Source organism: Pteropus alecto, unplaced genomic scaffold (genome assembly GCF_000325575.1).
Source record: "Pteropus alecto unplaced genomic scaffold, ASM32557v1 scaffold112, whole genome shotgun sequence".
In the NCBI taxonomy this organism is placed as follows: Eukaryota; Metazoa; Chordata; class Mammalia; order Chiroptera; family Pteropodidae; genus Pteropus; species Pteropus alecto.
The window spans coordinates 537,374-551,033 of NW_006433133.1; the positions used below are offsets into that span (position 1 = coordinate 537,374).

General features: G+C 37.6%; 1 protein-coding gene across 2 annotated transcripts in view; it reads right to left on the bottom strand.

Annotated features, from left to right (window-relative positions):
- Positions 1 to 8,838: 8,838 nt before the first annotated feature.
- Positions 8,839 to 13,660, bottom strand: part of AMOT (angiomotin) — a 69,009-nt gene continuing 64,187 nt past the window's right edge. For both annotated transcript variants that reach the window (XM_015586463.2, XM_015586462.2), the window contains 2 exons: positions 12,987 to 13,660; positions 8,839 to 12,628 (listed from right to left, as the gene is read on the bottom strand). In XM_015586463.2, coding sequence (XP_015441949.1) covers positions 12,531 to 12,628; positions 12,987 to 13,660 — 772 coding nt within the window. In that variant the 3' untranslated portion in view covers positions 8,839 to 12,530. The remainder of the gene's footprint in view (positions 12,629 to 12,986) is intronic.

The window sequence follows — 13,660 nt, forward strand, 5'->3', positions numbered from 1 at the left end:
TTTTTTTTTTTTAAAAATAAACCTCAGGTTGTCAACTGAAAACTCTGCTTTCACATTATAGTTGGAGTTGAGGCCATCCTTGAGTGAGGGAGGTGGATATTTACAGGCTGTGTAAGAAGAGTGCTATGTGTGGAATACTTTCCCAGGGGAAGAAAAAACTGGCCAAGGGCAAATACAGAAGTTCCCAGACCCTAGAATGTGTAGTGGCACTAATCTACTCATCTTTGTCCAGCAACCACAATAGCTCAGATACAGAAATGGAGAATTCAGTTTGTTGGATTGAGCATTCAGTCATTTAAATAAAGAATATATTTATATCAGGCACTATTCTAGCTATGATAATGAACAAAAATAGGGTCATTTATAATATCAAAATAGCTGAACAAGTCAGCATTTTCCTTTTCACTTCCTAGAAATCATGCAAGAGTAACAAGGGAATTGAAAAATAAAAAGCCCATGTGCTCTATCTATCTACTATCACAGATGAAATCTACAGACTCAAAAATAAAGTTGCAGATGCCCAAGTATCTGATACAAGGGAGGAAAGAGAAAAAAAGGATGGGAAGTGAAGAGAAGAAGCACTGAAAGTGTAGAAAGGGAACAGATCTTAGGAAACTTCAACAAAAATATACTTCCTAAGGATGACTGGTACATCCTGAGATGTTGAAACTATTTCTTAGTTTGCAGAAACAGTCCCAGGGATTATGACGAGTAGAGCAGGGGCAGATGTCTTCCTGGACAAGGTTTGGCTCAGAGAGGATGACGAAGTGGGACTAGACAAAGAACCATGCAGAGGATCCATAGTCACTATAAGATATCCATCTCTCTGTCTGCAGGGGATAAACTTTTTGGGATAATGTTTTATGAAAGGCATCATTAGAATCTTCTACGAATACCCAAAACAGGATAATCCAAATTATTCAATGATAGATACTAAAAAGGAATCAACACAATACTGATAAAAGTATACTGTCTTTTTTTTTTTTTTTTTAGAGAGAAATAGTATTCTCTATTGGCGATTACTTGGTACTTGTAGATAATTCATAATCTGTTTTCTCTTCTGTCAAACCACTCAGGCCTGTGTAATCAGTAGTAGATCTGAGCTTGGTATGACTTAATCGGACCTATTTTTAAAAATCCTGATACCTGATCCCACTCCCAGCAATTGTGATTTGATTAGTCTGGGTACATGCTGGGCATTGGGATATTTTAAAGTTCTCCAGGTGATACTAAGGTGGTGCCAAGGTGGGGAACTACTGGACTAGATGGAGGAGATGTATGTGCTCCTTCTCTGGTTGCAGCATTCCCAATTTATTCCCTTGAAATCCTGACCCCAAAAGACTGTTATATTCCCTTTAAGTAAGACAGTAAGGCTAGAAGGGGTTGGAATGGGAGGACGCCCTTCTGTAAGCTAGATAAGGTTCAGATAGTTCCATTCCCTCCCGCCCCCAATCCAGCCAGTAGATCTTTGTTATGGAGAAGAAGGCTCTGGGTAAAAAGTATACTATCTGATGGAAAAGTACAACAAAAATAAACACTGTAAAAAATGTTGCCACTCTGTCTGACTTATTTCACTCAGCATAATAACCTATAGGTCCATCCATGTTATTGGAAATGGTAGGATTTCATTTTTTTTAAAGGCTGAGTAATATTCCATTGTATATATGAACCAGAATTTCTTTATCCAATTGTCTGTTGATGGACATTTAGGTTGCTGCCATATCCTGCCTGTTGAAAATTGTGCTGCCATGAAATTGGAATGCATAGATCTTTACGGATTATTGTTTGGGTTTTCTTTGGTTAAATACCCAGAAGTGCAATTGCTGGGTCAAAAGGTATACCCATTTTTAATTTTTTGACAAACCTCCATACTGTTTTTCATAGCGGCTTTAAATTTGCAATCTCACCAACGATGTATGAGGGTTCCCTTTTCCAAAGGAAGGACTTTTTAAGATTGAGGGAGGAAATGATAGCATTATTTGTATTCCAATGGGCATCATCCAATGGAGTTCAGGATACGTACTCAATATACAAAAATCAATTATATTTCTGTATTCCAGGGGTCAGCTAACTTTAATCTATAAACCAAATCTGGCCTGCGGCCTTTTTTTGTACGGTCTCTAAGCTAAGAATTGTTTTCTATTTTTAAAGGATTGGAAGAAGAACAAACTAATCAAAAACAGACTTGCAAATATAGTGGACAATTTGGTAATGGACAGAGGGGAGGGCGTTTGGGAGGCTGGGAGAATGGGGTGAAGGGTTAAAGAAGTACAAATTAGTAGTTGATAGTTGGGCATCGGGAGCATAGAAGAGGGAATGTAGTTAGCATTAATATGATGGCTAAGTGGATGGCCGGGGAGGGAGGGAGCAATTAGGCAGATCATTTTATGAACATTATAGATGTCTAACTAATGTACTGTATACTTAAAACTAATTAAAATAAATAAATTTATTTTAAAAAATGTTGCCACTGAGTAGATGAAAATTGCATCTAGACATTTCTCCATAAAATTTAAAAGTAATGAAGTAATCAACTCTCTGAATGAAAAACACAAAATTGGGAAGGATAAACTCTGGAAGAAATGGTGATACAACAGAAGATGAAGCTTACAGAACTCAGTGGAGATCAGATTCTGGGTATATTTTGAAGGTGGAACTGGGAGGGTCCCTAGCAATGGGATCACATGGTAGGTGTTTCCACAATATTTGCAAAAATAGGAAAGCTTAACTTATTAGTTAAAATTGGTTAAGACTACTGTGATTGCCAACTTTATGTTCCAAATTGCCTAGGCTATGGTGCCCAGTTGTTTGGTCAAACACCAGTCTCACTGTTGCAATGAAAATATGTTTTAGATGTGATTAACATTTAAATCAGTAGACTTTGTGTAAAGCAGATAATGCTTCATAATAAGGCCCATCCCATCGGTTGAAGACTACTAAAGCAAAGACCGAAGTTTCCCAGAGTAAAAGCAATTTTGCCTCATATTTCAGACTTCTCAGCTTCTCACCCTCACTCATATTTACATCTATCTGTCTATCTATCTATATCTATCTATCTATCTATCTATCTATCTATCTATCTATATCTTTCTATCATCTATCTAATCTACATCTATCATCTATCTACCTATCTATAATTGTTTTGCTTGTTTCTCTATAGAACCCTGATTAATATAACTACTATCTCTTTCCAGACTCATATTCCTCCATTACACTTTTTCCCATGTTTGAGATCCAGCAAAGGGGAAGTTCAGTTGAGGATATATTTAGTTTGTGTTTAATGACATATATTTATGTGGTCTTCAGTCAGTCCTATGTATAGACAAATCATTGCTAAACCATTCTGGTAAAGGAATGACTTTTAAAAATACCCCTACTGCTCACTCTGCTGACTTCTCTGGCATGACAATACAAAGGTGCAAAGCCGGAGGTCTTTTCGCTATATAAGTGTGTCTTATGGTACTTGGCATGAAAGCATGTGGGTACTGAAATAAGGTTTGCAATGTATGGTTCCAGAAGCTAATATGTGGAAAATTCCTTCAATCACCTAATGCACAATACGGTATGCAGAGTATTCAGTTCTCACTGATGCTTAAATGAAGATGAAATTTTCCTCTGTTAGTAAAATAATAATACAATGCACTCAACTATGCATAGTACTTTTATTCTGTTATGGGAATTGCAAAAAATATAATTTATCAGAATCCTTATGTTTATAGAGCATAAACTAAATCAGTTCTAAAAGCATCAGTTCTACTTCAACTGTGTGAAGTTGCATGCTTTAGCTTTCAAACTATCAATAATAGAATTATATTTTGATCAATTAAGTTAGTCAAAAATCTAAATTACCTTCCTATTTTCTCAACATAAAGTATTATAAAACCATAGTCATACAAAGAAGCAAACAAAAAATATGAAGTGTAGAAAACTAGTATTTTGGAGGTATGTTGGATAGTTAATTAATAAAAATTATTGTCTCTTTTTTTTTTTGGTCATGTTTATGATATTCGTCAACTTTTTAAAATTTGTAATTTGTTGCAATCTCTCATTCCAAATAAATACTTTAACATCTGATTGTGTATTCATAATTTTTAGAAATCTTTTTTCATAAGGGAGGCCTTCCAAATTGTCAAGACTTCAAGGGTCATGAGATGTGAATCTGCCCCTTGGTATAAAAGGAAAAAAATAATTTAAAAAAAATATATGCTTTGCTGTTTTTGGATCTTTTAAATTTGGTTATTGGGAATAATATGTATTTGTCACACAACTAGTTTCTAACGCCTATTGAGAAATATTTCCCTTTCCCCTTTTTCTAGCTCTGCTTAGTCCCATGGGTATCATGGTGGCTCAGTGACTGCCATCCTTCTCTTGGCCATCTACTGCAACATGACACATGTCTTATTTCTCTTTTACTCTCTCTCTCGTTTGTGCCACCCAGTCACCTACAACTGGATAAATGCAAATTACCATAAACTCATGTCTTAAAAAGAAATATTAACTACCCTACCTTCCCTTTGTTTTGATCTCCTCATATTTTTGGGGGGAAAATTTACTCTTGTGGACATGTCTTTTTTTTTTTTTTTTGGAAAATGATATGCATAGTAGGAAAATGGAGTAGGTATAGCTAAGACAGGAGAATAAAATTTCAAGTGTGGGCAGAACCAATGGGATAAAAATTGAAGCTTGAAGAATAGATCTTAGGCCTGTAGAGTATTTGCAGTATATTTGGGTTTTAAAATGTCTTTTATCTATGCTGCATAGCCAATTTTAGATCCATGTGAAAGAATTTCTGACCTTAGAGATAGTATTTAGTCTCATGGAATCAAGGAATTTAAGAGCCAAAGGGACGTTAGAGATCATAATCCAGTGACCTCATATTACAGAAAGGTCGTTGGTGCTAAATGAGCTGGCCAAGATCATAAATGTGGTCATGGTTGTCTCGAGGACTATAAACCATGTAAACCAATAACAAAAGTAAACAAAAACATGTCTTGTTCGATCACAGCAGTAAATCCAACCACTTAAGTGTCAAATCTAGAGAGAATAGGTAGTTATTTCACCATAGATATTAAGGGATAATGAAGAAAATAAAATGTTTATCTACTGAAATAAGGGTGTGTATGATAGCTAAAGTCCAACCTGGACTTACTCATTTAACTATGTGCAGTTGGGAGTCCGTCATGTAGCAGGGGAATTGAAGAGGAGAAGAGAAGCAAGATAAATGCCAGGAAATCCTTGGTTAGTGTTTCTCAAAGTATGTAGTCTCAGGATGAGCTTCATCAAAAACTCCTGGGAAACTTGTTAGAATGCAAATTCTTGGGTCTTACACTAGAACTACAGGAAGCTTCTCTAGGTACAAAGCAAGAGAGTGCACATTGAATAAATACCTGAGGTGTTTTCAATGCAGATGGTTTGGAGAGGACTTCAAGAAGTACTTCTAGGTTAATATCAGAGAAAACAATGATGCCATAGCAGTAATGTCTTGTAAGCAAGAAAAAGAAATACTCAAAATAAGGTATGATAATGATTCTACTGGAACAAGAGTCCAAGATATCTAGATTTTAGTTTCAAATCCACAGCTACAAAACTTGGATTAGTTATTTTACCTCTTGTGTCCCCATTTTATTCACATTGCAATGGGAAGCTTTTGAAAATTTTAAAGCAGGGAAATGGCATATGAATTATATTTGTTTCTGTATAAATATTCATTCCTGGATAAATATAATAAATGAGTCAAACAAGTTAGAGGTAGACCAGTGAATGTGCTATTGAAATATTCTAGATGAAAGATGTTAGCTTAAAGTAGGTTGTGGACAGTAGAGTTGGAAAGTAGTAAATGGGTTTTGCGATTTATTTTGTTAGGATCAGTGATGGATTAGATGTCAGCTATCAGGGAGAGGTGAGTGTCAAAGATGATTCATGAATTTCTGACTTGTGATGAATGGTTGAGGTTTCAAAGAATACAAATGATTTGAAGGTTTAGGTACTTGAGCATGTGGTCCAGTTCAAGTAGTTCAAGGCTAAAAGCCTAGAAGGAAATGCAGGGCATGCAGAGACTTGAGGTCTCTCAGAAGTCAAAGGGCAGACAAAATCAGAGTAGGAGAACTGAGAGGATGGGAGATGGTGGCCAGAGAGTAAGGTAGTGGTGTATGTGATTTCCATGGTAGAGCAGTTCTGCATGATGGTCAGGTCTGTGTTAGCCATGAGCACAGTAGGCTGAAGTCGAGTGGATGTGGTCAGTGGAGTTGGAGAGGGCAACAAACTTGATAGGCTAGGATGCTGCTTGGGTCATTTGGGCCTGGAAGGGACAACGGTGATCCAGAGGCCAGAAACTTGGGATAGTGACCAAATCAGCAGATGAGGAGAAACAAGGAACAGCTGGATGACAGGGACTTTAAAGGAGCTGGAGATTTTTATACACACGGAGGAAGAATAATAGCTTAGAATTTGCATTGGGGAACCACTAAAGAAAGTATTTTCCCCTTTGATATGTGCATTGTGGGAGAATGAATCCTTTCATTTTGAGACAGGTTTCAGTTTAGAGCAGGAGTTGTGGAATCAAAACAAGAAGCTTTGTAAGTACCAAAGCACAAATGCGCTACCATTTTGTTTGGTTGGTAAGTTACGTATTTTGGTTCTGGGAATAGCACTTTAAATTTTTCATTAGTAAAAGTTTCATCTGTAAGCATACTGAAATATTTATTGATGAAATGCTACGATGTCCGGGATGTGCTTCAAAATAATATAGGGTAGATAGGTAGAAGCAATAAATAAAGCAAGATTTACTATGTGTTGATAAGTTTATAATTGTTGAAGCCCAGCAATGAACACATGGAGATGCATTACAATATTCTGCCTGTTTTCATTTATGTTTGGATTTTTCTTTAATCAAAAGTTTAAGAAACCATTTCATTTTTATAGATTTAGCTCATTGCGTTGATTGGCACCTTTTTATATTCTTACTTTGTGAAGCTCTCTTATCCCCTCTCCAATAGGTCTACAGGGATAGATATTTACCCCCATTTTACTGATAAACCTCTCTGATCTTGTTAAGGGACTTGTCCACTAGTAAACATTTGCTTAGTTGCTGATTTAGGACTACTGCATGTTCTTTGACTTCTGGACCAATAAGTTCTGCCACCTAATTGAGTGAATTTGTAAGTTTCCATTAAGTGGTTGTTAAAATTCAGGGTAGTTCTCTGGGGCCTTTGATCTTGGAAACATAGTTTTCATTTGATCTGGGGTCTGACAAAATGAGATTGCTTTTGTACACCCTATTCCTTCTGCATGGAATGTTCTTTCTCTTCCCCTAGTTCACCAAATTAACGTCTACACATCCTTCAAAGCTCAACTTAGTCTCTCCACACATATTCTCTGCCATCCTAACAATTATTCTCTTCTTTACATTAGTTCTGTATCTTGTTCAAATTTTTTTCATGTCATATATCACAATAAATTATAAATGTGTGTATGTGCATATGTGTGTGTAGCTTTCTTTCATAAACTAGAATTATGAACTGTATTCTTTTTCAACTTAAAGGCAACATCTAATATGTGGTTATTCAACAACTCACACATGCCTGAAACCATTGATTGAGGCAACAGGCAAATGAAAAAACATAGGAGCCAAAATAAGTACCCTGGGCTTGGCCAGTTTGTGCATCTGAATAAGTACTCTGTTATATGGTATGAAATTCTGGCATTGTGGAGAACATTTTTCTTTTTGGAAACTAAAACCTGTTGCTCAGGGATCTTCACTCAAATACCAGAGTGATTGCCAATAAATGTTGAAAGTGTTCTAAGACAAAATCATTTATACTTGTTTCCTCCAATGAAAACCTTCCTGCAGGATATGATGGAAGTGGAGAAGGTGGAAACCAGGATGCATTTGTTTCTGCAACTGTGTAACTCATAGACTGTGCAAATTATGTATTACAGTAGAAGGGAAGCTCATAGAAAGGAAGATGACATACTACACAGGTAATCAGATCAGTTATAATACTGGATAATATCTAGAAAGGCTCTTATGATTTAAAGGAACACTTGCTTATTCTCCTCATAAATGACTATATTTCTGAAAGAAATGCCTCACAAAACTTTGTAAGAAAGTATGGTTAACTTAATATCATTTTCATTGTCTTGAAAAAGAGGAGTGGGTTTTTCACACATACAGTTTCCAAAGTACTCATCATAAGTATGGAAGGACTGTAGCCCAATTTAATTTTTAAAAAATAAAATTTAGAATGAATTTTATACACTCATCCCATTTATTTTGTAACACCCATCAAGCCAGTTCCATTGTGAAAAGTGTCATTTCCAAGCCTGTGGGTGTTTTATCCTCTTAGTAAGGTTGGGGCTCAGTGGTAAACAGGAGACACAGGAAAGGTAGTGTAAAGGCAGCTTTAACGTTTTCAGTGAAAAGAGCCAACTTGTTTGTGGTTTTGATTTGCTTTCAATAAGCTCCCTCAACCAAAACTGATGAATTGGCATAAGAACAAGAGTACAAAAAGAACATCAAGGGACTTTCCAAAATGCTAACAAAATGAAGAATTCTCTACTTCTGGTGGCCATTGTTTTATCCCTTGGAACCAGGAGATAAAAATATGCAAAGTTTTTCACACGTGCTGCCTGAATCTATAAAGGAACCAATTAGAGCATGAAACCAATGGTTTTATTTTAATACTTTATAATCATATTCCATACCTTAAGCAAATGCAAATTCTGCTGCATGCTGCCCTTGAAAGCTGATTTCACTGCACACTGAACTGAAAGTAATCACAGATACAGCACCAATAAAGCATCTGTTGGGTAAATACCAAGGTATTTTCCACACAGTACTGCATTTTAAAATAGCTAACTTTATTGTCAGTGAAAAAATAGGCACAGAGTGGATTCAAACCTGCTTAACTTTATTGGAACTAGCTCAGTTGATTACAGAATGGGGTCTTAATCATAATGGGGGCAATATATTTCAAATCAAAGGTGATTGTTCTCTAGCCATCTGCCAACTAAAGCTATCCACTTTACAAACACATGCCATTAATAACAAGGGAGGCCAGAAGGAGGTTTGATGGTTTCAGGTAACCTATCACTGCTACCAGAAAAATAATAAACTCCCGGACACTTGTCCTACTGATGATGGATGGCACTTAGAAAATTTATTTCCAAGGATCATGGCGGGCTGAAATTGGTGGCAATTAGCCCATAGCTGATGCCTTCCTTTGAAAACATGTTCAGTAAGAATGCACACATTTTAAGTAGCACATTACATATGTGAATGAGTAACTGAGATATAACAGGAAATTGTATGGCTAAAGGACAAGAGAATATAATTTATAAAACTTAGTGCATAGATATACACTTTAAGCTGCCACATTATTAGTATTTAGGCTCTTCATAAAAAGTAGTTTACACAATAAGTTTATTCATTTTCCAATTGTTGTATCCACCCAACTGTGTAACAAACTAAAACGAAAGTGATGGGTCTCTTAGTATGTTACCTATAGCAGATGATGACAGGTATTTCAGGCTTCTGCTATCCTGCCATCCTAAAGCTCAAAAGCAGCACTGAAAATAAATCCTTCATTAAAACAATAATAAGATACATGATTTTAAAAGAAAGCTCAAGCTACTTTTATTTAATAAAAAATTATTAATAAGAATTTTATACCAAGTAAATATTGTTCTAATGAAGTTTTTCTGTACATGGAACATTGGGATACAATTGACTTAGAAGGTCCCCCAGAGACCACTAGGCAGTACAAGTTAAGACAACAAGGTTACCCTCCTGTTCTGAGGTGCTAGTAAAATGCATAGGTAAGTGGGAGTCCAGAAAGATCCCCCAAATGTTACATCCACGCATTTGTAAAAAGGTGTCTAACTTGAGATTTGTCTCATAATCCTGAATTTTAAAAATGACACTTATTAGAGATCTTCCAAAAAGGCTTAATCTATCTTCTTTGTAAACATAATACACTGGCATGGACTTCTTCCATCTCTTAGATGTACAATATTATTTTAACTAATTACCTGGGATTAAAAACTGAGCCAAAAGGGACTGTTTCTAGTGTGAGGGGTCAGAGATGTTGCAGAAAGTTCAAAATAGTACTTAGCCAAGAATTTTCCCCTTTCTCCCAAATACACAAGAGATGGCTGACACACAGGGTGGAATGCATGACATTTGTCACCTTACAGAATGTGATTAAAATCATGGCTCCCAGAGCTAGCAAAAATTCTGGCAATGTGTTATAACCATGAAAGGGGTAAATAAAATTTTTGTTTTTATTTATTTATTTGGATAGAAAGTAGGAGTCCTAAAGTTTACTACTTTACTACTGCTGCTTCTACTATTTGACTTTCTTTTCCTTATGACTAAAGGGTAGTATGAATGGGTAGTAACACAACTGCACTTTTAATTTCTATTTGGTATTCACTTGATAACTGAGGACTAATGTGTAAGATGATCATTTCACTATTGAAAATGTCAGGCTGGCTGAAAATCATATCACCTTCCCTCTTGTCTCTTCCCTACTCATACATAAAACAATTCCTTTGGAAGATAATTAGGAATGAAACAAGAATACTGTTAAATAGGCCATTCCTATACTCATAGAGGAACCCTGTAGGATTATCCAAGACAACCAATATCATAGCAAGAGAAGAATTGAGGTTGATTTCTTAGGGGGGGATGTTTTATGTAACTCTTAGGATCAGAAAAGGAAAACCTTGCAAAAGGCACTGCAGGAAAGGGAAAATAGGAATTCATAACCCTGGACAAACTACTCAATCCAGAGACATTTTATAAAATACATAAGCTCTGGACTATGAAGATATCTTTTCTTAAAATGGGGCTTTTTCTATATAAGGGTATCTCAAAATAATCATGGTATTTGGCAGAGTGGAAAGCTGTGTTGAGTGCTCTTGAAAAAGTCACTTAACCTCTCCAGGTCTCAGATTCCTCATCACTAAAATGAGGGAGTAGAGCTATAGTATTGCTAAAGTTCCTTCTAGCCACTATATCTCATAATGTAACAAATCAGGCCTACTCTTCTATTAATCTGGTTTCTAACTAATACATCTCCAAGCCTCTACCCTCCCACCCTTATCTAATATCCCCACTCCCCTCACCTCCCCCCATACCCTTGAAACTGATAGTGACACTGTCTGTGGATCTGTCACCTTAATGAAGGGCAGAGAAGTAACATAGTGCAGGGACCTGTGGCAATAGGCAGCCTTTCTGTGTCCCTAGAGGCAGCCCTTAGGCAGTTTGGAGCCATGGCCTCCTTGATCCCTGCCCACATGCACATTTCCTGCTATTCTCTAAAGTATTCCAAGATGAATTCACTAGCCATAAGAAGAGGTAGCTGAGGACACTGCTGCAGACCACCTCTCCCCTAAATGCAGCATAGTACTTTGGGCTTCTAATGCTATTCCCTTGGAGGTGATAGTCAAATATGCCTTTTATGACATAGGCTAAGAATTTGGGAAAATAAAGAGTTATTTCAAAGTAGTCACCAGAAATCCAAGGAGTTCAACACATCACCAAATACGTTTCCTCACTTTGAAAATGATTGGCAATTTAAAACTGGTGACATAGTCAGTGAATTTGTGGTAGAGAAGAAATAGACACTAAGCTGATTGGTCTCAGGAATGGCTGTTCATAGCTAGTCACAGATCACAAAGGTCTGCACACAGTACCTCATGCAACTTTCCATCAAGGCCTCTGATGTTCTAACTCCCTGAGAGAAAGGAAGTTTCTCTCCTAGCATCTGAAAGCAATATAGTAATTATCCAAATGCAGAAATTACTCCAGAATATAGGTGTGTGTGTGTGTGTGTGTGTGTGTGTGTGTGTGTGTGTGTGTGTGTGTAAACCTCCATGAGGGAACGAAAAAATCCACTTCCAAAGCACCATTGAAATTAAGATAAACGCAATCTCCTGGCACAGGATAGCTGGAAAATTGGGAAGAAAAATTAGCTCCAGCATCCTTCCACACTCCAATATTCTCTACCTTTCCTCTGGCTTACATGGCTCCTAAAACTATTCCGTTTTGTGAGCCTGAGGCAAGAGTTCTCTCTCTGGATGCTGCCTAGAATGGAACTCTACACAACAGCACATGAGCAAATTCTCTCTGACTTTCCATTTCTGAACTACATGTTACATGCTGTCTTCCAAATGCAGTGTGCTCTTCAATAAAAAAATGATCTGGAATATGGAAATGCTACACAAATTTAAGCACAGTAAAAACACTGACATATATCCAGCTGTTGTTAACAGTCCTAGTATTTGCATAAATCCATATAATAACCTTCCGAGCACATTCTGACTAATCTGTCTTTAGAGGTACTCTTTAAGTGTACCAAAATAGACTGGAGTTAATGTTATTACTTAAGTACTATATTGTTTCAATAAAAAGTCCCTTTAAAAAACATTCCCCCAACCCTTGTCCTCACTCTCAAAATAAGAACAACAAAAGGGAAAAATGATTAAAAGCATTCTTGCTGATAAACTGCAGCTCTTGATTAAGCTGTTTAGATGAGATATTCCACCATCTCTGCATCAGGCTCTTGTCCCAAGATCTGAATGGCAGCTTTTCTTTCCAGAGTATTGGAGTGGAAAGCAAGACCATCTAAATAGAAATAAGGAGTTAGAAGACATAGAGACAAGGAAAAAATGCAAATTTCTAGAAATAGATAACTTTAGAGCCCCTATGAAGTCAATGGCTAACTGAAACTTGTTGCAGCTACCCCACCTTGTTCACCAGAGGATTTATTTACTTTTACTAGAAGAATGGCTTTGACTCCTCCACATTCCCATCCTGGTGTAGAAGTTGTTTACAAACTCTCTGCCCTTATCTATTCTGATTAATCCCCTTTAGAATATAAAAATCCTCCCTCCAATGACCAACTGTGCCCAAGTAGCAGGCACGGATAAACAATTTGTAATTGAGGGCAGAACAAAAAGCTACTGGTACAGAGAATTATTACCTGTCTTATCTGAATTACAGGTCAGACTTGGTGTAGACAAACGACGTGGTCCAGGAGTGGCTGCCGGAGTTGCAAGAGACTCAGCAGGAGCCAAAGCTGGAGTTGGAGCTGGAGCTGGAGTAGCAGCCAAAGCTGGAGCTAGAGTTGGTGTCTGAGTCTGAGCTGGAGTAGAAGCCTGAGCCGCTATTGGAGCCGGAGCTAGAACTGGAGCTGTAGTACCTGGAGCAACCTGAACAACTGCAGCAGCAGCAGCAGCAGCAGGAGGAGGAGGAGGAGGAGGAGCAACAGTAGCAGCAACAGCAGAGGCAGCATCTGTAATCTGAGCAGCAGTAGCTGGAGAAACCACAGCAGCAAGAGCAGTGACAGCAGTGGCAGCTGGAGCAGCAGCGGCGACAGCAACTGGAGCAGCAGCTACCATGGTGTTGGTGTTGGTGGCAGAGGTGGCAGTGTTGGTGGCAGCATTGGCAGTGATGGAAGCTGCAGTGGCAGCAGCAGCAACTGGAACAGGAACAGAGATTGTGGCAACAGCTGCAGTTTTGTTTGGTTCCATTCCCCGTTCAGTTTGGGTGCTGCAGTCTCGGCTGCCTGTCTTAGAGTGAGCTGAGAGCAGGGGAGTTGAGGGTGGCACAGGTGAGGGCGTGGAAGGAACAGACTCTGCATGGTAGTCTCCACCC